General features: G+C 42.5%; 1 protein-coding gene across 9 annotated transcripts in view; it reads right to left on the bottom strand.

The window, feature by feature from the left end:
* The window catches only part of ptprt (protein tyrosine phosphatase receptor type T), a 348,700-nt gene that overhangs the window by 55,134 nt on the left and 267,509 nt on the right, over window positions 1-26,057 (bottom strand). For all 9 annotated transcript variants that reach the window (XM_072381466.1, XM_072381458.1, XM_072381459.1 and 6 more), the window contains 4 exons: window positions 21,962-22,116; window positions 14,054-14,134; window positions 13,092-13,127; window positions 629-721 (listed from right to left, as the gene is read on the bottom strand). In XM_072381466.1, coding sequence (XP_072237567.1) covers window positions 629-721; window positions 13,092-13,127; window positions 14,054-14,134; window positions 21,962-22,116 — 365 coding nt within the window. The remainder of the gene's footprint in view (window positions 1-628; window positions 722-13,091; window positions 13,128-14,053; window positions 14,135-21,961; window positions 22,117-26,057) is intronic.

The following is a 26,057-nucleotide window of genomic DNA, read 5'->3' as shown; positions in this document are numbered from 1 at the left end:
AGCATATAAACATGATTCTAACCAACAGCTGGTGTTTATGAACTTTCTTTTTTGAGGCCAACTGGTGTTTATGAGCAGAGCTGTAAACAGGATCTCTACACGTGACTTTGAGTGGGATCAATAAAAGATGGCTGGCAATTTCAAAACGATTCAATGTTGGTAAAAGAGGCTGGAAATGTGTTGATAGATTCAGGTGAAATAGTGACTGTGAATGCAGCTCTCTGCAGCGTTCAAACACAACAGAGGATGTTAACAGCAGGAAAATGAGAGCAACACTGAGCTTATCCATGTTGAGGATCGTTTTTTAATGATATGTCTTGAATTACGTAGACTGGATGCTACACTCTAGATTTTACATGCAGTTGGTCTGTTTGGGAGTCATGACCCCTGATGTGAGAGGTTCTGGACCAGCAAAGAGTGCCGCTGTAGCATCAGTTTTCCATGGGCTGGAGGCAGAGCTCCAGTACAAAAAGAACTGGTTCAAAGATAGAGTTTGGCTCTGAATCTGCATTATGCAGCATGTACCTACCTTCATTCATGCCTGACCTAACTGTCTCACTGTCCAGCTTCCCTACTAATCAGCTAACTAACCAACAAAGCCACAAACCACTCAACTGCGTGCACGTACCACTCTGGTAGGAGAGCTCCACGGACTCGCAGCCTCCGTAAGGAAAACTCTGCAGGGTCAGGGAGGGCTGAGCAAGCGATGGCTGGCTACCATCTGCAAATAAAGACAGAGAGATGTTACCATAACAACGACCACCCTTCTATGGCCCACCTCTGCATACATATTCATTACACATTTCCTTTGCACACTGTACAGTGCACGTAGGAAAGAAGATTAACAATGACAGCTGATGAAGTGAGTAAGTGAACACCCCTGATTGAAGGCTGCAACATTAAGACAATCGACTGTAATTTCTCTCCTTTACACACAGAAAGAACCGTGTTCATGACTTAAGTTGGGCTAAGAAAAGGAGCCAATGGGGGAAAAGTATTACAAAAGAAAGAAAAGGAAATGGCATGAAAAGAAAGAGGAAAGAAGGGCAATTAGTTGTCAAGTCCAACGGAGCCTATTTTAGATTAATATCAGACATCAGGAATTCTCAAATGGTGCGAAACAATATTTCAGTTGTGGCTTTAATAAATAAAAAGTCATTCTGTTCACTGATGAGGTAAAATGGCTTTTGACAACCAGTCGGGCCAAAAGACTCAATGAATTAAGAGCGTGTGCATGTGTGTGTTCATGTGTTTCAGAAGGAAAAAAGACCTGTGATATGAAAATACACGACTCCATGTTTTCTTAATAGAGCTATTTGCATGTTAATGATGGCTGCAGATTTATTAGTGGCCGAAAGTGGCTTCGCCAAAAAATCCAATCCAAACACCGGCTTCCCCTGACAAATGAAGAATGAGTCGGCCACATGGGTCACTGTGCAGCTCCTACTTTGGTGTGTGTGTGAGAGAGTGAAACAACGGGGAAGCATATCTAATGGGCTTACAATGAGTGACTCAAAATAGCTGGCAAATCCTGTTGTGTGGAAGAAGTGATAAAAGAGTAAATGACAGAATAAGAAGGTGATGGAGAATTAGAGCTGAAAAGGGCAGACAGAAGAAGAGGTGTTTGAGTTCAGGAGAGAGAGAAATCATAAGAGCAAGCGAAGAAATTAGGAAATAAATCTTTAATTCAAACTTCTCAAGTGATTGGAAACTTATGAAGAAATTAAGTCAGTTATTATAAGCCTATCAGTGCATTGCCGGTATTAAACAACTAGCATTATACCTCGATACTGACAACTCTGACGCACATGCAGTGCAGCTTGGCGTTACAATGTTCTCACCTCAAAGTTTTCTGAATCAAAAGCCCTGATATGGATCCCTTCATACCTCTCTGAAGGGCCACAGTGTGTTAAAGTTAACAGTGTTCGGGTTGGTAATAGAAAGTGTTCTACAGGTGTTCCACAAGGCTCTGCGTTAGGCCCTCCGTTGTTTAGTCTCTACCTCAACGATCTCCCGCAGATTTGTCACGATACAGACCTACAAATGTATGCTGATGATACTGCTGTATTTACACTAGAGCTGGGCGATATGGGAAAAAGTCACATCACGATATATTGTTTTGGATATATCGGTCCATAACTTTTAGCATCCATTTGACGCAAATCTCGTTGTCATTGGCTATTTGTATCGTCTGTCAAAAGATGGACGAATGTAATCTATCGAAAAGTAAATCGACTGTGTTTCATATTACTATCGAGGAATATATATAATAATAATAAAAATATATAAAACAATAAGCAAGACTTTCCAGCCTGCTACGGTTCTTTTCTCATCTGACCCCAGGATGCTGTATAACAACAGAAAATCTGTCAGTCGTGTTGTTTCTATGACTTCTTTCTTGTTTTAACAAGCAGCACCATGAGGATCCAACTCCTGAGCCCTTTGTCTGTTGTTTCCTAACCTCCCAAAAGCATTTTTTTCAAACTTAATGATATTTAAAGATAATTTCAGGATGTCAGAAGACCTTCTTCCCACCTCCTTTTCTCCTCTCTACCCGTTGCTTTTTCTGTTCCTCTCTTAATTGCTTCTCTTTTGGAGGCATTATCTGCCTACTTCTTCCTTTCTGTAGACATAATGAATGCGTTTAAACTCCCACTACCACCAAAAATTTGTGAATTAGAGAGCACTAAAAATCCAGGACAACACTTTCCCTCTGAGTCACGAACAGACACTGAGCGCATTCAGCTGACATACAAGATGGTGGCCAGTGGGAGCAATCTAGGATTTAGTGCTCACATAAGGACAGGAAGCACCAACAAGAATAAATGTTCAAAAGTACAACAAACGCAGCCATCCGATATCACAAATCGTCAGCCAGGGAGAATTTTCATACAACTATGTACACACAAACACTGCCTGAGGCTTCAAGCTGCTGCCTTCAAGGTTAGGGTGTGTTTGAATGCAAATAGTTCAGTTCAAGCACAGCACATGGACATATAGCACTTGTCTTTTCCTGCATCAATACACACTCATGCATGTGTACGCAGACCCCTCAGTGTGTGTGTGTGCATGCTAAACTCACCAAGGTCAAATATGCATTAAGCCAGGCATGAAATGGAGTCATAGCGGTAGCTCCACAACACTGACTAAGATGAAGACATCTCAATGCTAATGGGGAGATTTATTGACCCCACAGGCGCAAAGGTGTGCAAGCGTGTGTGTGCACGTGTGGGTGTATGTGTGTGTTGACGACGTAGGAGGAAGGAACTGATTTAGAGAGAGACAATCGTGAGCACGAAGGCCGTTTATGTTGTCAGTGAGTGTGTATGTTAATGCAGTCCTTCATGCTTGGCAGTGTGCTATAAAGTTCCTTCTTCCTACCCTGTGACTTTATTAAGACTCAGTTATGGATGACTTGGGCTCTTGGTATTACTGCGTTAACTCTTAACTCCTTCCATACCTTCCAACCTGCCCTTCCACCTGTATTTTGATGCTATTTTGATGCTATTTTCCATTTCACAGTCGCAGCTGGAACGTTTTTATGTAGCACTGCAGCCGTCATTTGTTTGGTAACTTTGCAGGATTAAAAGCTGCACAAATGGCCACCTCGTGCATTACTTCATGATCTTATTTACACTGGCCAAAAAAACCCAGACAACGTCTGGCTTTTATTGTAACAATGTGGTGTGAAAGTGCAGCTATTTCATTAGTGAGAGCACACGCTACTTTTTTTAACTCAATTCAGCTTAACTCAATAATACTTTATGAACCCCCAAAGGGAAGTTATGCCTTTGTTAAGGACAGAAAACAGCAGAGAGCAGAGTGCAGCAGAGAGGAAGGTGGAGCAGAAATCTTCAGGTCTCCATCAGTGGGTTGGGGTGTTGTTTTTGTAGCTTAGCAACAACTTAGCTGATGATGTCACACACAGCGTCAGCAGGTAACTCAGGTGAAGTCTCTCAGGAGACAACATGGACAGAGAAGCTCCTTCTCGGTGACAAAAGTGAAATTTAGTTAATTTAACCAAAGAATCCAACGCTAAAGTGGTTAAAGAGGCACTTTGATGAGAGTCTTTTCAGATCAAGAACAACAAATCGTTGATTTGAAAGATTTTTAACCGTCTGAGATGAAAACAGCTAAATACTTTTAGTGCGATTACGCTGTGAGGTTCACGGATGACTGGAGTGGTCTTAAACTACAGCCCCGAGGAGTATGAAATGATGCGCTGATGACAGAAAAAACCAATGGAAAGCAGCGAAATCTTTTTAAATCCAGCTGTTACAATGAAAACAGATGAGTGAAAAAACAAAAAACTAAGAAAAAACACGTGTAGACCTCCTGAGGAGTCCGACTCGTGGTCACGTTTTCTTCTTCGATGGTTTTCAGAAATTCACAGTTCCCAGCAAAACCCCACAAATAAGATCGATGCGACTTCTAATTCCCCTTATATCCAGTCATACAGAGGAAGTGACTTAATTATAGCAGCAAATGAACGTCTGTAGCAGAGAGGAAGACGACATCTGAATCTGCTTTCATTAATTACAGCATGCATCAGCCGGCACATGCACACCCTGAGTAATTAAGATGCTGAAGACTCGAACAATAATTGGTACGGAAATTAAAATTATGAATATCATACACACAAAGCATATGCATCATTCATGTACTGGAAATTACAGTAGTAGGTGGATAACACTACGCTCTTCTTCATTTTAATGAGAGCAAACGTGCAGTAATGCACCGATTTTAGACTTGTACACAACCACAAACAAAACATTTAACTTGAGGAAGACGCGTCTCTGTGAACGGACGGCGCTCTAAAATGCAAATATCATGCTCTGAAAAGCTCTCAGCATTAAAGGTTAAAAGCTGGATGCACTCGAGCTGCTGGGAGAGAGAAATCTTTGCATTTAAAAACAAAGTAATAAAGCTGTGGCTGGTAAGTCCGTCTCTCTGCCTTCTGCTCCTCTTCCTTTCTGTCTGTCTGCGAAGCACAAGGTCAAGTTCAACTTCATTTCTCTGCTGCTTAGCTGGGCCGGTGAATTCTCTTTGGTATGGATGAAAAATCTCTGATATATGAAAGACATTAGAGGCTGCAGAGGAACAGTAAGACGCTAACATAAAAGATTGAGAATGCAGCTCAGTTGTTGTCCAGGGGTGGGAGGGGGAAGGAAGCAGAAATGAAAGATCTTTGAGCCCAACAACAGCTCTGAGCGGATAAACAATATGAATCAAAATAATAAATATCAAATTAGACGAGTTTGTCTCGAGTAATCTAAGGTCTGCTGATCTGTGCTCCTCTTGTTATGAGCACTTAATAATACAGGACTGTTGGTGTCTAATGGGGGAAATGTTATACACCGAGCCATTAAAAAGTTCTTGTTTTATAGTGCATGTACACACGTTGGTGTGGTCGATTAACCACCTTTAGGCACTAAGGGTGCAACGATTAGTCGACAAAAATCGATACCATAATTAGTCGCCGACGTATTTAATTGTCGGTTACGTCATTTTTCGTACGGAGTGAGTCATCTCACTTCCTACCTATCTCTGCTTAGAGATGCTAATAGCGGAGATGACCTGTACAAACAGTGAAATGGCTGCGGCTGAATTATCGTCCTCTTGTCCAAAAGTGTCCAGGGTCTGGCAGCATTTCACCCTCAACACCCAGAAAAGATAGATTACCTGCACGTTCTGTAAAGCCGACCTCATGTATCATGGAGCACGACTGTCAGGCATGAACATTTGGAAGATATTTAGCTTGTTAGCGTAGCCTGTTAGCTATAAATAAGCGGAGTTGTCTTGGATTTTAACATTAAAACTGTATTATTCAACTTCAGTCCAAAGTTGCTGTATTCTTTTTCACTCTTTGGTATTGATTTGACTGTTTGGTGCATTACAGCCACACTCTTCTTAGCATTTTCAGTTAATGTTAATGTCAAGATAAAATATGGTTCGAACGTATCCTTTTTCAGTTTTGGATTGTTTTAATTAGTAATTAACCAATTAGTCGATTAATCGTTTCAATAATCTATCAAAGTAGTCGTTAGCTGCAGCCCTATTAGGCACAAGGTGTTCTTTCCTTTGACAAGTTGCTTTTTTCCTCAACATAGTGAAGGGAAAAGAGGCGCTTCCATTAAAAACGTGGGGTACAGAATCCTGACTGAAAATGAAAGGAGCAAAGACATCGATGTTGGGAAACAAAAGAAAAAAAACATCATGCTCTTAATTGCTTTGCAGCGTGAGAGCTAAAAGGAGAGGACGGACTGAATGAAAGACGGAGAAATAGAGACACCAAGATGGAGGGTGTATGGAGGGGAAAAAGAGAGGCATCACCAGCAGGATATATATCTGCACTGAAGGTCACAGATCAACTGGTCTAGACAAAATCCCTGTGGTTTAGCTCATTTTATGACACGAGGAAAGAAATAACTGACTCACAAAGTCCAGCCCAGTCTGTGTTTGTGTTGCAATCAGCACGAAGGTGTGTGTGTGCATGGAAGGACTCTCCTTTTCTGACTTAAAGACACCGGAGACATCCATGCCTGTGTGGGCGGGTGTTGTTTCTGCACGAGTTACCTTCAGAGCGATCAGTGAAGTCACCAAGCTGCTGCACAGACAAATGTGCCTCACACCAGAGTTTCTTTCTGAACTCAAAGTCTCATTTTAGTCTGTTTGATTAGCTGTTGCACAGATAACTCTGATTAAAAATGCTAATTGTAATTTACTCCCAGAGAGCATCTTAGGCCTGCAAAGACAGAAAAGTACTGTGGGCCAAACCCCATAAACGTCTATCAAAGTGCACCAGATTTACACATAAAAACCTGTTTTTGTACGGTAAAATGACTGCGATCATGTGATTATATGAGCTTATTATGCGTCCGACTCTTTTCTGAATGATGCATGAAGACAAATGACATGAATGTGAGGGATTCAAATAATATTTGATTAGATTTTAGTGGAACTTTATTACTAATTCGGAGTATTTTCAACAGAGACTTACATCTATGGAGAGAAAATCGACTCAAAACATCTGACTTGAGCGTGTGTAACTTGCTCGAAGTTAGGGACAAAACGATAATTAGGAATTCAAAAAGTCTCCTGCACACAAATGGTTAAATACGCACGCACAAAGCTATAAATCAGTGACTCTTTTCATGGCTCCGGGAAGCCTCACAGATTCGTCCGTGCATGGTGCATTTAGGTACTGGTGGAAAGCTACCTTTTCATCCGAGTCGAGCTTTATTTCCCTCTAAACTTGTAACGAATTGTGAATAATTGTGGGTCTGTGTAGAAGAGAATATCCCAGCACCCCATGGTTATTACACATTTACTTTGTAATATTCTAAAATGCCAGCATTTATGAGCCTTACAAATGTAATTAGTTGTTTTAAAGCAACGACCGCTTGGTGGTGGGAAAAATTGAGGCAAGATGACGGCATCACGGTGGTCTGCCCTCTGAAGTAAGTCAACTCTGCTGGCTTTGCTATCCGATTATAATGAGACAGCCAGTATTTCAGATCATTTCCGATAACGTTTTATGTGTCTGGTACTTTGATGCGCCGTCCTCCACACATTTCTCTGTTAACTCCTGCTAACCACAATTATTCACAATTCGTTACAAGTTTAGAGGGAACTAAGTATCGAGGGAAATAACGCTCCAGATCCAGATCCAGATGAGCCCAGCTTTCCACCAGTGCACCAGACTAAAGGCTTCTTCCACTGGTCTGTCTGACTCATTTATAATCCTTTAACAACATCGTATCTTATTTACAACGTACATATTGCACAAAATGTTCAGTGAAAATCAATTTGACCCAATTTATGTGAAGAAATGCATCATCTTAAATAAAATGTGTGGGTGGGGGGGGGTCTGTGCCTCATCACTCTGTACAATATTAGTGATTAATGAACATTTGTAGCTCTGATAGAGTTAGTTGGTGCACAAAGAGCGGCCTTCGGGACAAAGAAACTGGTTTCTAGGATCTAAAGAAGCTCAAACGGTTCCCTTTGGTGCCTGCCTGGATGCTCTTTGTGCAGGTGCAGCAGAACAGTGTGAGGCTGATGGCAAACAGGGGTTCACACTGTGCAGCTGCTTCTGCTGCATGTCTCCATTGGCATCAGGCTGCCAGGACCCCAGAGTATGAAAGCAAAGGGTGTTTAAAGGTTTTTTAAAGATGGTGGCATTTTACAATCCGGTGAACACGGTGTTAGCAGCTGCTAGCTAACGTTGCTAACTCAGCGACTCGGTGCTCCTCGGCGTCTCTTCACACCACAACTCATTTTCTCCCACATTATTTCTCCTGATACTTGTCTTTTCTTTACGTCTTCCATCTCCTCGGCATCTAAACTTTGTGGATCCGGATTTCTCGTTGTTAAACTCGATGATAAAACAGCCCAAAAATGTTACTAATCTGCATGTTGCCCTTTAAAAATCATGACGGATGCCTTAACCTAACTACCAAACCAGCAGTTTGCAGTAAAAATAAGCTTCCATCTTCTTTATCCTCTCCGTTTAGGGACCGTTTTGGTATGTTTGTTCTGTAATATGTCTACTGCCTTGGAGACAGCCTGAGACAACCTGGCTCACAGATTGAAGCAGAACACTCGATGTGAGCTGTATAAGCAGGCAGTCAAGATGTGGCTGGAAAGCAGCACAGAGGCTCAATCTTGCCTGAGACCATAAAGGTTAAAAATTACTATCTCTCAGCTGCACTCACCTTCAATTACCCAGCAGTGCCACATTATGGCCAAACAAAATGACTACCATTAGCCATAATCACCTTACATGCAGCCTAATGCTATGCTGAACTAGACTGGGAAAATAATTGCCTTTCAGTAATGCTGTGGAAGAACTGCTTCCAATACAAGCAGGAGTGTGGACAGAAATGATGTGCTTTCTGCACAGGTGGTATCTCTGGACCATCTTCCACTCTGCAGAGGCTCAGTGCAAAGTGTTCCAGCCGCTGTGCGTTCTCCAAATATCCACAAAAAGACACAAAATATCACCTCGCTGAGGGCTGCCAGGTGGGACTGCATCCTTTTACTTCAGTGAAATATGGAAAAAAAGACTCAATGATCCTTCGCTTTCCCCTTTTTCAATGCCCGACAAGTCACTTATTCAGATTCCATCCATTCTTATTAATCTATTGTCAAAGAAAGGCACCTTTCAAGTAACCTCGGATCAAAACAAGCCTGCAGCAACACGAAGCTGCTCTCCAACCACGAACAGCTGGGTGGTTTGCGCTCCATGCATGAACAGAATTGAAAGAAGAGAAATAAACTCCAGCTTTAGTTTCTAAATGGAAAAGAAAGAATCCTTTTCTGCTTTCATCTGCACATTCCTCCTCACAATATTCATGCAAATATCTTCAAGCTGCCAGCATTCTGCAAAATCTACCTCAAAAACACAGATTTTTAGAGCTTTTCTGTTTACATTTCCTGGATCTGGTGCTGTTTAAATGCCAGAGAAAAGGCAAACAGGAGCGTTTCCCCTGTATGTGTGTGTGTGTGTCATGGTATTTGTGCGACTGAGTGCACCTAATTAACCACAAAAGGCTCCTGATCCATGGTAAATCATGACTTCTGTGTTAACAGCGGTGAAGGCCTGTCCTTGGCACGGCACTAAAGGCTGACGCTTGCTTTGTGAGCTGACAGAGAACAGTGTTACGTAACCTTTTAACGCACATCGCTGTCTGAGAAATTGATTTTTGGAGGAAAACGTGTTTGCACATGAAATGCATGCTATGCTGCGATAGCTTTCTACTGATCCACGGGATTTATGTCACCGCTGTTAACACTGCACTGGATGTATGTGCAGATGGATATTTGTGAACTTATCCAAATATGCGTAACTGTGTCCTCGTCTCTTCCATATGTATGTGCATACTTAGGTGCATGTTGGATAATGCATGGATGGCCATTTCCATACCTAAGAAAACACCTGAGCTAAGGAGAAACGGACTCAAGAAGAAGACAAACAAACAGCTAAACCCAGGTCTGCATTGCATAGCGGATTTCCTCGAGCTCCTTCCTCCTCCCTTTGATCTGTGCACGTCTCCATCAAAGCCCTCCTTATAACGTCCTTCTCACTGAATGCATGCACCTCTCCCTTTGAACCACTAAAACTCACCGGCACCATTCAAAGCGCTGGTAGTAAAATCCCTTTTCCAAAGGCCTGAAAAGTGTTGGAACCTGTCTAAATGTTGGAGTCTTACTTTCAAACTGAATTCAGCTGATTTGGAGGCCAGCTGGGAAATGATCAACCTCGTGGATTTAGCACATCTCTGCGTATGAACTGTTGAAGCTGATTTAGCCATAAACACAGAGTAAGGGTGCAACGATTAGTCGACAAATATCGATAACATAATTAGTCGCCGATGTATTTAATTGTCGATAATTGTCGGTTACGTCATCACACTCTTTTTCACGCTGTCGAGCTGAATATAATTTTTCGTACGGAGTGAGTCATCTCACTTCCCTCCTATCTCTGCTTAGAGACGCATGCACGTTATGGTAAATAATAGGTTGTCGACAAAAATCAATAACATAATTAGTCGCCGACGTATTTAATTGTCGGTTACGTCATTTTTCGTACGGAGTGAGTCATCTCACTTCCTACCTATCTCTGCTTAGAGATGCTAATAGCGGAGATGACCTGTAGAAACTCAGTGAAATGGCTGCGGCTGAATTATCGTCCAAAAGTGTCCAGGGTCTGGCAGCATTTCACCCTCAACACCCAGAAAAGATAGATTACCTGCAAGTTCTGTAAATCCGACGTCACGTATCACCGGAGCATGTCTGTCAGGCATGAACATTTGAAGAGGAAGCAGGTTGGAGCTCTGGTGAGATATTTAGCTTGTTAGCGTAGCCTGCTAGCTATAAATAAGCGGAGTTGTCTTGGATTTTAACATTAAAATTAAGATTGTATCATTCAACTTCAGTCCAAAGTTAGAACCAGGCTGTGTTCTTTTTCACTCTTTGGTATTGATTTGACTGTTTGGTGCATTACAGCCGCACTCTACTTAGCATTTTCAGTTAATGTTAAAAGACAAAATATAATATGGTTAATAAATAAATAGATATGGCTTGAATGCATCCTTTTTCAGTTTTGGATTATTTTAATTAGTAATTAATTGATTAATCGTTTCAATAATCGATGACTCGTCGACTATCAAAATAGTCGTTAGCTGCAGCCCTCAGATGTGCACTGCTTATTGTTTGCTTTCTACCTCTTTTCGCTGTTAGAACATTAATCAGGCTGTGGGACTAAGGTTTGTTTCCTTGAGGCAAAACAGAGGCTGTTTTATATATTATTTAAATATACGGTGATTGTATTATTACAGGAAACCAACCCGATGTGTTGTCTTTGTAATAAAAATACGGACTGAAAGTAATTAAACTGATGAAGTATACCCACGGCTACCTTAAAGCTTGACTGTGCTTTCTGATTAAATTCAGTTCCATTACTCTTTGGTCATTTTAAATTTCAGGCCTTTAAACCCATCAGCAAAACATCTCAGCTTGGATTAAAGTGGAAAACAAACCATTCTGTTAAGGAGCAAACAAACGTTTTTTCCCCATTTCACTCCTCTTTTTCTCGGGCCTTTGGTCTTAATGGAAACCGGCTTGGTAGTCGATTTGTAGATCCACCATCCACTAATTTACTGCTTCACTCAATAACATAATTGCAACGCTCAGCATGACGTGCAACCAGCGCCAAGGCTGTGAGATGAATATGGATGGACTTAAGAGGCGATGATAAAGCTGTGGGATTGGTGGGACAATGCACGACTGGAGGGATGATCCTGGGATAAAGGTAAAGAAAAGACAACATCATGAAAAAGAGAAATGTGCTTAACTGGAGAAAGGAGGCCTGAACAGGTGGAAACAAAGACAGATTCAAGATGGATTAACTAAAGATAGGAGGATCAGTAGGTGCTCTGCATCGTACATTTTCTGCTGTGTCATGCATTCGCTCCATTCTACGGTCAATTTCCTGCATTTTCCATCTTTGTTACGAGCAGCAGACTTTTCCTCACAGTCATGATCAAAGTTTGGTTTTACATCTCTTGATTTTCTGTCTAATTGTAGTGAGAACAGATGGCTCTGTGAAATGCTAATGTCATTCCATGAAGATGCATGACAGGGAATTTCTGCCAAGGCATAAATCGCTCGAGCATTTTTTTGCATTCTGCTTCATCATGCCCTGATGTGCATCAGCAAAATGGCACAGATTTCAGTAAATCAGGTGAAAATAGGAGAAGCTGTTCCTCCATCATCTATTTTCCTCCCTCACAGTTCCTCTTTCGGCTACTTTTCCCCCCACTTGGCTGTGGTCGGTCTGTTTTTTCCCCTTTTAGAGAAGATAAGATGAAGTGGGCTTCTCTAACAGTGATCTATGAATGTCTGCTTCCAGCTCTCTGCTGGCTTTGTGCTGAACATATGGACACAGCAGGGCCAACGGTGATTCAGCTGGTTAACAACAGTGATTTGACAGAAGATGCCCGTTGCCTTCTCACGCCTGCAGAGGAGGGAGAAGAGAAAGAATCACAGGAAAGAGGAGAAGTGAGATGTTTTCAGGAGAAATTAAAGTGATTTAATGAAGAGGCGGAGGGGGGAAATGGGGGCGGAAAGCATGAAGAAATAAGCAAACAAAGAAGCAAGAATATGGCTGAGAGGGGGTGTGGCTGGAAGATGAGGAGAAAACAGAAACGCTGGAGGACAAATGACACCACGGTACATATAGCCCTGCCTGTGTGTGTGAACAAGCCTTAGAGGTGATGCGCTTGTGCAAAGAGCGCACGAGTCCCATTTGGCAGAGGCCAGAGCCAAGGGCTTCTTGGCAAAGAATCGATCAAGCTGGCCAACAGAAGGGCAGAGATGGAGAAAATGAAGAGAAAGAGACGGAGAGAAGTTACCAGAAAATGCTTCTGGCCCGACTGTAAAGTCACTTTGTGTTGATCGTCGCTTACAGCGCCTCCAGCTGCGGTTCTGACAGTGAGCGGGGCGTCGATGCAAAGATGCAGGCACACAAACATACAGGCAACAGCTGGATTTCAAGGGATGGCTGAGAGAGGTTGAACTGGTCTTACCTATAGATGTGGTGGCTGGAACCGGCTCTTTGGACACTGCACACGGGAAATATTCAACAGGAAACAAACCATTAGTGGCAAACATTCACAGCAATTATCCTCCTGCAGCGGAAACACAGACCATCATTTCACCGGCCTAAACATCTGTCCTCATCGTGCTTTAAGTAAGAAATTCTGTCAAATCAAACCTTCTGTTCTGCACTAACGTAGCATCTCAAGACACAATGCTTATTCTCCCACAAACACTTCATCTGGCATCACCTTTTTTCTCTACAATCAGACATCGATGAGCGTTGTCGGGGGCAACGTGGGGGTCGAGTGTCTTGCTCGAGGATCCTTGGACACAGTTTGAGCTCAAACCACCACAATATCCATCCATTATTTCACTAATACATTTCACTGCTTTTCAAAGAACCTATTTTGAGTTTAAAAACAGAAAAATAACTTGTTGTTTTGCAGCCGATTCTTCCTGCATGAGCCAACGTTTTATCAACCATCTAATAGGTAGAAATAATGGAGGTATTTCAAGTTTAGAGAGATCAATGCTTAAGGCGAGTTTTCTTAGTTTTATTTGCTTTCTTCAGGCTCACCGTCTGATCGTGTTCAGGTACCAAGACCAGCTGCTTAGATTTAGGCAACAAAACTAGTTCAAGCTTCGCTTGGCAGGATGGGAGAGACGAGCTCTTTGAGTGGAGGCATGTCGAGATCACACACCTCAGCAGCAGATTAAACACATACAGTGTTCTGCCTGGTAAGTCACAGAGAATAAAGCGCAGTGCACGTTTCCTTCAGGTGGCAGAAGCTTTTAAATCATCTAATGACACAGTGTACACATATACAGGGAAATATACACGCTTCGGTTTTATTGCACATCACACGGTGACAAACATCAGTCTTAATGGTCTCAGAAAAGGTTCCTCTAAGGATTCTGTGTGTGTGCACGTGTGTTTTTAAGTGTGTACCTGAGTAGTAGGAATTCAGCAGGGATTTGCTCTGCAGAGTCTTGCTTCCCTGCACAGAGAAGGAGCAGGGGGAGGGGGAGGCTGGGGTAAAAAGAAGGCGTGAGAGAGGATGAAAAAGTGGGAGAGGATGTGAAGATAAAGAAAAGGAAGCGATACGGGAAGTTTGGGGCGGACAAGGGGTGAGGAAAGAAGGAGAAAAAACAACAAAATGAAGAAGAGGACAGCAGAGGCATCCGATAAAGTTTGAATCAAGTGAGGAAGAGTCAGAAAAGAGGGTCAAAGTGAATGACTTCATGTAGAAATCAACACTGGAACACCACAGGACACAATTCACAATGAAAACGTACACAAAGGCAAATCAATACGCAACAGCATGGGGAACAATCCAATAACACTAATGGCACCATCAATGCAACCAACATTGAATTCTGAAATATAGAAATGGTTATAGCCCAATGAACATGCACTTAAATTTGACATGTTCCCAGCGGGGTTCAATACATTCAACTGCTTTTAATCGCTGAAGGTGAAGGCAAATCAAACAACAGTGAGGATGAGAGCGGAAAGAATGAAATCCAATGACGAAACAATACCAGCGAGACCATCGACTGAGGAGAATAGCAGCAGCTCTGTGTGTTCAGCCGGCCGGGCACTTCATCGCTCTGTATCCGCAGGAATGGAGTGAATTTGAAGGGAAAACAGCGTCGTTTTATTTCTGAATGATCAAAGCCAGGAGTGACAAACTGGTCTGTGGACCACATTCTATCAGAGGGACACCGTCCACCCAAGAAGGTCAATGATTCGAGTTGTTCTGTGACCCGAAATGACAAGCAGCGCACGTTAAAGGTCAGGTGACAAAGTCCTCAGGTAGCGACAGTAATGATGACAGAGGAGGTGAGGTGAATCTGCCTTTTGTAGCGCAGCTTCATGGCGCCTTGTTAACACTTCACTTGTCTCTGGGAGCATTTTTCCAAAGGATATTCCCCTCATTAGTGCTTGATGTTGGTGGAGCGCTGGATAGCATGTCAGTGGGCAGAAAACTGCCACAGAGAGCCACCATATATGCTCTCTTTAAGGCCAGCCAGCTCACTCGCGTCTGGTTCTGCCGGACGTCTGTCGACGTGTGTTTGCTTTTCAGCTTCAGGACTTAACCAAACTCACTGTCTGTTTGCGTGATTCAAGGAAAAAGGAAAAGGGCTTCACACTTGATGTTTCAATTCGTATTCTCAGTTATGAAAGTAAGCACTTCCCAAACAGCGTTAGCCGTTAGCATGCTAGCAGATGAAATCCCAATGCTAACGCTCCTCATGTCCACATGTGTCGCAGCTGTCCAAACACGGTCAATCCCAGCAAGGATTTAATGTCAGAGCAGATAAATATCAGGGCTCAGTGCTGCAGATTAACCAAGAAAAGCCAAAAGCCTCACAGTGTAAGCACAAGGGGAATGATCCTGGAGCTTCAGTTCACTTCCTGTTCACCAGCAGAACTTTCCTTATCATGCAGATACAATTAACTCTGTACAGCTACAGGCTTCTGTTGATATTTGATATGATATTCCCAAAATTAAAAGTAGTGTGCCCAAAACCGAGCTAATAATAGCGATGGCCCAGTTTTCCCTTCTTCGTCTGGGAGAAGCGAATGAAAACCAAGTGCTCGGGTTGTACGTCCTGGAGGTCTGACACACAGCTTATGGTAGTGCTCTCAGCCGGTTAAACTTGATTTAAACCTCTTTTTCCTGAGACATCCCCACGGTTCTGACAAACACAACACGTCAGCACTGCTGTGTGCGCAGAGCCGGTTGTCATAACTAAGATTATCCTTGTCAAACCATTCATTGAGCTGCCAGGACACTCGCATTAGGATAGAAATGTGTTGTCTTTTCTGTTGATTTGCACCGATTTTCCACACCAGACAGAGCATTTATAATGTTAAAACCCTCCTTCCACATGAAGGTAAATATCCGTCACCGTGCATCAGTTAGTGCACGAAGTTGCATCATAAAGTATGACGAAAAACATCTCAACTAACCTGTTTTGTCACTAAAAGCCATCAGAGTAGTTGATCGGATCACTTTGACCACTTCAGATTGGCCACCGCGGGAATAAGGTCAACAGAGCTGCGTTTATCGGCGTTTATCAAGGTGACTCATCACGAGGGCTTCCTTTCTTTAACAGTGACTGATGGCTACTACGCCCTTGCACATACACTATCCCTCACAAACAGCCAGAGACTGCTAGGGCTCTATAAATAAATGATATGTAGGATAGACACAGGCACACACACACACACACTCACAATAAGATAAAACCTAGGAGACTGCTGGGAGACTGACAGTGACATATTATACGCTAGCTAAGCCTGCTCAATAATCCACACCAGATATCACAGCCAGCCTACACACATTCATCTAGAAGACCTGCAGCTACTGTAGACAGTGTGTGTGTGTGCTCATTCAAAGCTGACTGTCCTTAAAAATCCACTTAGTGATCATGCATGTTAGCATTTTGTGCATTTCAGAGTCCGACTCATTCAAGCCAGTGACCATAAGTGGAAAGACTTGAGCTGAAGAAACACTGTCCATCCTCCGTCACGCTCACTGGGCAGATGACACGATGTGCCGCCTCTCTTTTGTTCGTCCTGCAGGTTCCTTTGTTTTGCTCCGAAGCTTTCCTGCTTTTCTTCCTTTAACATCTATCTCGCCCCCAAAGTGTGCCCCGACAGGCTCCAGTAATCCCGGCTTCAGAACAGGACGTAAATAATAAATATTTAGCGTTTCAGCAGCAGCTTGGGCTCCACACTCTCAGTTAGTTATTAAAGTGTCTGCAACTTCATACTTTTATTAGAAAACCAGGTATTTACATAGAAAAACCAAGTGTAATACTAGAAATACAGTAATACATCAAAGATTGGACTAAAACAGACATCCACTGCTTGGAAGCTTTCTGATGTCTTAAAATGAATATGAATTTCAGATGAAAAATATCCTCCCTTACCTAATTCTCATTCATATTCTGTTTGCTCTACTGTTTTCTGGTACAATGGCCCAAACTCCCGGCTGGAGATGATTTAAGTTTTATCTTCTTTCTCCATTGTCCTCCCTTTTCTGCATCACTCCTCTTTTAATACCCCCAAACACAACGTATTTTCTCCTCCTGTTTGATAAAAATCCCCCTCGTCTCATGCATGCCGGCTCTGTATGCTAATGCTCCCCAAAAAGAAGCTCCACTTTAATACAGAGAGGAGTGTACCTGCATACCAAGAGAAATCTGCTTTGACAGCAATGTCCTGTGACGATAGCCAGCGACTGGGTGAGAATGCAATAACACAAAAAGGTCATTTGCCCTGCGAGGGGCCATTCGCGCAAATATTATTGGGTCCCCTGCCTTGTGTCAGCGTTTTTACTGTCTCATTAGCACTGACCCTGGATTGGTGGGTATGGGGATACAATAAGTGCGTATGTGTGTGTGTGATTTGTCGTTTTGGTCTACGTGTTTGAGACCATACATACATACAACTAAAAACTAATGAAAAGGAGTGGGATAAATTTTCCTAACAAGTAATCTGAGGAAAGCGTTCAATGCTGAGACATATTTCTATTATCAATTCTGTCTGGTCTCTTTTAAATCAAATATGCAAAGAAAAGCAATTTTAACAGTAAAAGAATAATGTTTAGTAGCATACAAAGGGTGCAGTGGTGGTGTAAAACAGCTGAAATGATCACTTTTCAACATGTTTAAGCTTATGAGGGTTGGTCTGCGCTACAGTAACAGCACAGTTGTTATCAACCAGTGAGAAATGTGATATTTAACTTCAGCTGAGGACATTGCATCACCACAAACAACTCTACAAGTCATCTTAGTGTTACAGTTTTCAGGTCGTTTGTGCATAAAAACGAATGCTAAGCTAACAAACAAGTTAGCATATGTCAAACTTAGCAGTGGTGGGTGGGAGCCGTTGAAAAGACCAATATATAATCAGGAGGGATTTTAAACACGACTCAATATTGCATCTAATTGTTGTAGTTAAAACCATGGACAAGGAAACAGAGATGATATTTATCTAATCATACAATCTGTTTCCTTTGAGCAACTGACACATCTAATTAAAACCATGAATACGACTGCAGGACTGAAACAATTCAGAGCAACTCGAATAACTCGATTATAAAGAATTATCAGCTTCGATGCTTCGCTTTAACTCCCACCAACATGTTCTGCTCAGCGGTCGCCCGGTTTCACACGGACATTTATTACTGTCGTACAACGTGCTGCATTTGTAGCATCTTGACTTGATGGAGGAAACCGGAGAAAACAACAAGGAGACAAAGAGTCTAAAGTTTGGGAACACTTCAGAGAAAAGAAAAGAGAAAATACTGAACAGTGTGTCCATTGTAAAAGCCAATTAGCTTAGCACGATAGCACAACGTCAATGCTACAGCAGAAAGCAGCCAGTTCACATATCGAGTCCACTGAGCAGAACAAGCACCAGGGAACATTTCATGTTAGCATTTTAATGTAAATCAGTCGGCTTGTTAGCTGAGAAGGAAGCGAGCAGAGACCAGAAGTATGCTAGCAGAGAACAGAAGTATGCTAGCAGAGACCAGAAGTATGCTAGCAGAGAACAGAAGTATGCTAGCAGAGACCAGAAGTATGCTAGCAGAGACCAGAAGTATGCTAGCAGAGACCAGAAGTATGCTAGCAGAGACCAGAAGTATGCTAGCAGAGACCAGAAGTATGCTAGCAGAGAACAGAAGTATGCTAGCAGAGACCAGAAGTATGCTAGCAGAGAACAGAAGTATGCTAGCAGAGAACAGAAGTATGCTAGCAGAGAACAGAAGTATGCTAGCAGAGACCAGAAGTATGCTAGCAGAGAACAGAAGTATGCTAGCAGAGAACAGAAGTATGCTAGCAGAGACCAGAAGTATGCTAGCAGAGAACGGAAGGAAGCTGAGGCTTGGGCTGGGCGGTACATTTTTTTCATTTCTGTCTTGTATTTTTTCGAAAAAGCAACTTGCTTTTAATCTAATATATGTCTAAATGTCCCCAGAACTACCCGCTTGCACAAGCACAGCATCATATTGTCCTTAATGTGCCTCTGCCCATCAGAGTAGCTTCAGCCTGTAAACTGTTAATGTGAAACTAATATTCTGAGTCACATCAAAGTCCAACCAGAATAAAAACAGCTCATTTTATCAGACCGTGTTGTATCTGTAACATCAGAGGCTGCTGGTTAAGGTGTCGTGTTAACTGCTGTTATTCTGAGTCACTGTGTTGTCTGATAACTAACAATAAAACAGGAAAAAAAAGGCTTTATCAGGATTTTAGCTGCATTAAAATACAGTTTATGAAAGCAGAGACGGGAGGAGAGAAGCTAACAGATGTTAACACAGCTGGATGTTAGCTAGAAAGCTAACACCTCCTGTTCTATAGTCAGAATGAGAAATATTTTTACAAAAATAAGTTTTTTTTTGGCCACGTCTCCCAGCCTTCACTGTGGCTATACTTAAAAGCAAGTTCAAATTGTAACTTTTACCCTTTTAACTAGTTATTGCAGAAGTATTTCTTATTTAAGGCTTTAAGCATCTATTCACAGATTCAGCCAAAATTTGTTGTGTTTGGAATAAAAGAAAAGTCAAATGTTTTAATTAGCAAATAAGAATATTAGCTCTCTGCTATAAAATCGTAAATGCCCACACAAACAGCTAAGGCAGTGTGAAAGCAAATAACAATCTAAAGTATGAAGAAGTCAGACGCTTTTTGAGCTTTTCCTCTCCTTTAGTGTGTCGGGGAACTTTTTGTGCACGTCCCTGAACTGCCTCCTCAGTGGTACTTAAAAGATCCCATGCAACACATCTGGATATCCGCCCAGTGAGTGCTGTGCACCTGCCCCAGAGCAGACTCTCAGAGAAAAGGAGCTAAAAGAAAGCCTTTCAGACAAGAGGTGCTCTTTTTGAACATTACACTTGGTCAATTCCTTCTTATAAACCAGAATGTGAATACTATGGGCTGTTTGAAATATCTCAGCTTTACAATGCAGACACACAAGCTCCAGTTAAGAGTCTGTTCTGAGGGGTTTTCAATCCAGAAACATTACCGTAAATCAGAGCTGCAGTGTGGCTAGTTAGAGGAAGAGTGCAGGCAATTATGACCAGCATTAGCCCTCAACCATAGCTTTCAACAGCCAAGCACTCCCAAAAGGCCAGTGTGACATTTTCAAGAGAAAAAAGCCCTCCTGAGAGGTCCTGTCTAATTATTCCGGACACACACATACGTGTGATTTTCAAAGGAGATGGGAATATGCCCCCACAAATGCAGAGTGGCTAACTTTCATTAGATCACAGCCCAAAAGATGTGAGACTGCGATGTGCATGCATGTGCTGTAGCTGGATGTGCACGAGGCATTACAAGGAGAGTAATTCAAAAGAAAAAGAGTGGAGTTTAAGTATGATGGAAGCTGGTGAAGTAGATCAACACACTGCTGATGTCTGTGACCATATGGGGAGAGTAATTAGAAAATAAGTCGTCCGCTAGTTGATCAATTAATGTGACAAAGTGAGTAATGACACAGAAAAATGGAATGTGTTCAACAAGATACAAGGACAAACTAAAATTTTAAATGGGAAACAAAAGAAAACTCACACAAAGACACAGATGTTATACACTCAGCGGCCACTTTATCAGGTTCACCTGTTAACACAAACAGCTAATCAGCTGCAACTCACTGCATCTAAACACGTAGAGGTGGTCAAGACAACCTGCTGAAGTTCAAACCGAGCATCAGAGTGGGGAAGAACGGGGATTTAAGGGACTTTGAACGTGGCATGGCTGTTGGTGCCAGACGGGCTGGTCTGAGTGTGTCAGAAACAGCTGATCTGCTGGGATTTTCACCACTTTAAACTTTTCTGGGTTTACAGAGAACGGTCCGAAAAAGAGAGAATATCCAGTGAAAATGGCTTGTTGATGTGAGAGGTCAGAGGTCAATGGGCCGACTGGTTCCAGATGACAGGAAGGCAACAGGAACTCAAATAAGCGCTCGTTCCAACCAAAGAATGCAGATCTCTGAACTCACAACAGGTGGAGCCCTGAAGAAGATGGGCTGCAGCAGCAGAAGACCCCACCGGGTGCCGCTCCTGTCAGCTGACAGCAGGAAACTGAGGCTACAATTCACACCGGCTCACCAGAACCGGACAACAGAAGACTGGAAAAACGCTGCCTGGTCTGACGAGTCTCCATTTCAGCTGCAACATTCAGATGGACGGGTCAGAATCTGGTGAAAACAGCATGAAAGCATGGATCCATCCTGCTTTGTAGCTACGGTTCAGGCTGCTGGTGTGATGATGTGGGGGGGGGGTATGTTCTTGGCACACTTTGGGCCCCTCAGTACCAGCTGAGCATCGTTTAAATGCTGCAGCCTACCTGAGTATTGCTTCTGACCATCTCCATCCCTTTATGAGCACAGCGTCCCATCCTCTGATGGCTGCTTCCAGCAGGATAATTCACCATCTCACAGAGCTCATATCATCTCAAACTGGTTCATTTAACATCACAATGAGTTCCCTGGACTCCGATGGCCTCCTCAGTCACCAGATCTCCATCCAACAGACCTTTGGGATGTGGTGGAACGGGAGATTCCCATCATAGATGTGCAGCCGACACATCTGCAGCAGCTGTGTGATGCTGTCATGTCAATATGGACCAAAGTCTGAGGAAAGTATGCCATGAGGAATTAAGGCAGTTCTGGAGGCAAAAGGCGTCCAACCTTTTACTATCAAGGTGTTCCTGATAAAGTGGCCGGTGAGAAAGTCAAAGTGACAGAAAATACTCTTATTTACTTCTATGATGGTGCCAGCTGCAGTTTCTATGTTCATGGTGCACATTCAGGGTGGAACAGCAGAGGATTTTGACTTACTAAACCCATTGAGGTCCTGGTTGGAGGTGGAGAAGGGGTCATCTTTGTGCAGGGTGCTGACTTTGGTGGTGCTCTTATCAGCTGTGGTGACCGGACCCATTTCCCGCTGCTGAGTGGAGCTGCTGGCAGTTTCTTTCTGCTTTTTGGCCAATTTCCTGTCGCAGATTCACACAAACACACCCACAGGTATATTTACACACACATACGTGCATCCAAGTCTATAAATCAAGACCGTATATCATGAAAACATGCATCACAAAACAGAAAACACACACATATTTCCTTGGAAACATGCAGTAAATATAACACAGGTGAGTGAAAATGGCCACATGAGGGTTGAAGGCAGGTTTGCTGCATTGCAGTAACACAAATCTTACTCTCTTAAGTATAATCAGCTTAAACACACTGTGGTTATATAAATAATGACACTGGTTGGACATCATTTAATGTTCAGGAACAGTGAAGAATTTTACTGTCAAACCAAAGTAAAATAACAGGAGTGGATCGGATAGTTTCTCATTCTCTCAAATTAAGGACAACCGGATTTCTCGGGCTATAAGGCGCATTTAAATTAAACAAAACTCAGATAAACTTTATTCAGCTCACTTGTTGTGCTGCGTGACTGATAGCATTGAGTCTCTGAACAGGAGCCATTTTTGGGGCAGCGGGTATAGAAAATGAATTAATGCACACACCTTAATGTTGTAGCACAGGATCGTGACTACGGTGGCCCGTAATGCTCAATCCATCCAGCAGTGCAGCTTCGTAGCTTACCAAGGCCGAGCTAACACATTTTGACAGATTTATGAGCGCCGGGTACCACATAAAATCGGTTCTAGGTCAGAAAGCACAACCAGAATTAATCCATATTAATGCACCGCATTTAAAGGCGATTTTTGAGAAAATTAAAGGATGTTAAGGGCGCCTTATGGTCCGAAAAATACGGTAGTTTATGACGGAGATGCACAGAAATATCCTGTTTTTACACACCGTAAAGCCACGGGATGACGAGCAGCACCTGTTTCCGCTCATTCTTACCCACTGCAGCGAACTTATACAACGACCATCTCTAACGAAAGAGGATTTTTCCCCATTATTCAGTACAGCAACAACACGGCTTCTGATGCAGCCTTAAAGTTTGATGCTACTGCACCTTAAATTAAACCAGCTAACCACACAACAAACTGCTTGTTTTGGATTTGATTTCATTGCTCATGTCCACTTTTAAATCATAGGGGCTGCGCGGTGGTTCCAGGTTCGATTAACCGATTAACCACTGGGGAGCATGAGCCAGTGCCGGTCCCAGGCCCGGATAAATGGTCAGGAATGGTCAGGAAGGGCGTAAAATGTGCCGAATCGATGATGTGAAGTCCCTGATAAAGGGAGAAGTTCACTTTTAAATCATAGGCCAACTTATTTAATCTGGTGTTGATCTTCAGTGGAATAAAATACAGGAACACCAATAAAAAGGATAATTTATCTTTGCGTTTACAGACAGTTGCACATGGCAGGTCTGCAGGCTTAGGGTGACGCAGCGTGACAATTAAAACCTACCCATCGTTAGTTATCATCTCAAATAATTATGGATCAGTTGTGACACGCCTAACTGTGACATCACCACTTTGTGCTGTAATCCATCCGCTTACATTTGCTCTTTACTAAAGTTTATTTAGTTTTTACTGCTTGAATCCAGCGTTTGTGGATGATAAGAGCCTCTCGGTCTAGTTTACTCTGTGGGTTCCTTCCTCTTAAACGTCCATTTTCTTTAACTTTATATCTTTAAGAAACAGTATTATCTTCATGCAGCACATTCCCTGTAATCAGGTTATTATATTTAGAAAACATCTATCAGTCTTTATAGACCATTTTTAGTTGAAATGTCATCAACTAAGTTTAACCAGGTTTAATAATCCAAATCCTACTATTTGTTTGTCTTATTTATATAAACCGGCTGTCCTTGTTTGACCTTGGAGGCCGTCGGGTTGGACCACAACCGCACGATGTTTTGGTGAAATGATGCTCATCTGAGTTTGAAAGTATCTCATTAAAGAGCAAAAACAGGAATAAACTATTTCCCCCATTTAAACAGTACCAGATATGCAGGAGGGAGAACTTATTCTCAAATGTTGCAGGGGTTTGGAGGGAGGATGTTCTCATTTTTCTTCTTCTCCACAGTAATTAGTGCAGAGAAAGGACAGGCGATGTGACTCGCTGGGGAGAGGCTGACATTCAGCGGGGCATCTACAGTTGTTACATTTAATGGTAAATCTAGCTGTGCTCTGGCTGCTGATGAGAGGTCCCGTGAGATTCTTTTCTTCTTTTCTTCGTGCACATGTCACAACTCCCATCTGTTGGACACTTTGTGTTGACTATTTGTGGTTTTACCTACAGTTTCAGGCCCACTGAGAGAGCAGATGGCAGCAGCTATTACAACCTGACACTGTCCACAAGAGCACCAAAGCAGATTCACCGTCCTGTTCTGTGTGCGGATCCTCAGGAACGCACCTGAAAACACTGGAAGTGATGGTTAGTGTGCGTCGCTTTAATGCAAACGAGGCGCACAGAAAGCACCGAGGCTGTTTGACTCATCTCTTGGACACGAGTCCCGTCCACATTTCCAAACTTTGGATGCCATAAGAGGCCCACACGGCTCGTCATATGTTAAAGGGTCTGAGATAAGCAGCTAAAAACACGCAGCCTCCATACGCCTGAAACTCAGCCACAGATTCGCTCTGTTATCTGTAGCCATGACTAAATATCGTAATCTGCTCTGTGTGGATGTCTCGTGTTTTCTGGAGAACACGTGTCAGAAAATCTGACATTACTTTGCTGCACTAGGGGTCAAAAACAACCAGGAAATATCACAAAAGCTGGAATAAAGCTGAAAGACGACCCAGTCAGCAGCTTGATTATGGCAGTGTTCTAATTAAATGGATGATAAGCTGGTATTTATCACACATCCAAATAATAAACTTACAAGCTCTTGACTTTTATTGTTGTGGAGAACTGCCGGGTTTGATCCATCTACAGAACAGACGAGCAGATTTGTCTGAGGTCAACAAGCTGAGTGAAGAAAACTCCAAACCACTCGTGTGCTTTATTACATTTAATACATTTGTATTTACTAAATCAATCCTTCTTTAATTAAAACAATTACGGGGAAAACGGCAGTGACACAGGCAACACTGACACTAATGAAAGTAATTAAAAATGCTGCAGAAATTAACACTGCTTTCAATTTAAAATGAGTGCCTCCAAAAATGAATTAAATACTGTAACAGCGTGTGCTTTGCCTGCCAGTGGAGACGCTTTAAAGCAAATTAACTGTTTCCCAAAGTTCGTGGCCTTGCACAGGAATTCTTTTCTGTGTTAAGATAACTCTCAGTTAGAATAACACAAGTTTATTGGATCTACTTGTAAACCCACTGATGGAAAAGTGTGGCGCGGCCTTAAATGCCCTAAAAGCTTCAGGTTCATCTGAGGGTTACAGCGAAACCAGACGAGAGTCAATAAGCAGAGTAAGTTTCTTCAACTTTTGTCTTTTAATTGCTGAGAATGGTTTCTTTATGATGCCGGCAGTTTTGTGCTTCACTAATGTCTGACTGGAGCTCACTGTGTGTTTAATTTCATGCTTGTGTGCAGCGCTGCAGTGCATTATAAGATGCTTTATCTTACTAACAAGGGAGCTGTGCTCTGATCCATTTTATTTTTTTCCCGCAAATGATCCTTTATGCCCGTGGAATACCTAATGGATAGCATCACATTTCTAATGGGATGCGGTAACAAAGAGTAGCCTGGTGCATTTAATGCTTTCCCACATGCTGTTTAGGTTAAATGCCCCCGGGGAATTCTTCCTGATCTTGATCACTCATTAACCGTCAACTTGTCACATAAGTCAGTGTCTAAGACCCAAAGTGTAGTTAACTGCATGCTGAATAATCACTAAATCTGTGTCTAAGACCCAAAGTGTACGTAAACGCTCATTCTAAATGAATGGGAGGCTGCACCCAAACTTCGGCAGGTACCACAGATCCTTTCAGGCACTTCTTTTTGCTTTGACATATTCAACAAGAACAAGAGCTTTGTCATTTAGTCT

Source organism: Leuresthes tenuis, unplaced genomic scaffold (genome assembly GCF_036924035.1).
Source record: "Leuresthes tenuis unplaced genomic scaffold, fLeuTen1.0.hap1 SCAF_3, whole genome shotgun sequence".
In the NCBI taxonomy this organism is placed as follows: domain Eukaryota; kingdom Metazoa; phylum Chordata; class Actinopteri; order Atheriniformes; family Atherinopsidae; genus Leuresthes; species Leuresthes tenuis.
Note: the sequence above shows the minus strand (reverse complement) of the source record. Positions and strands in the feature narration are given on the sequence as shown.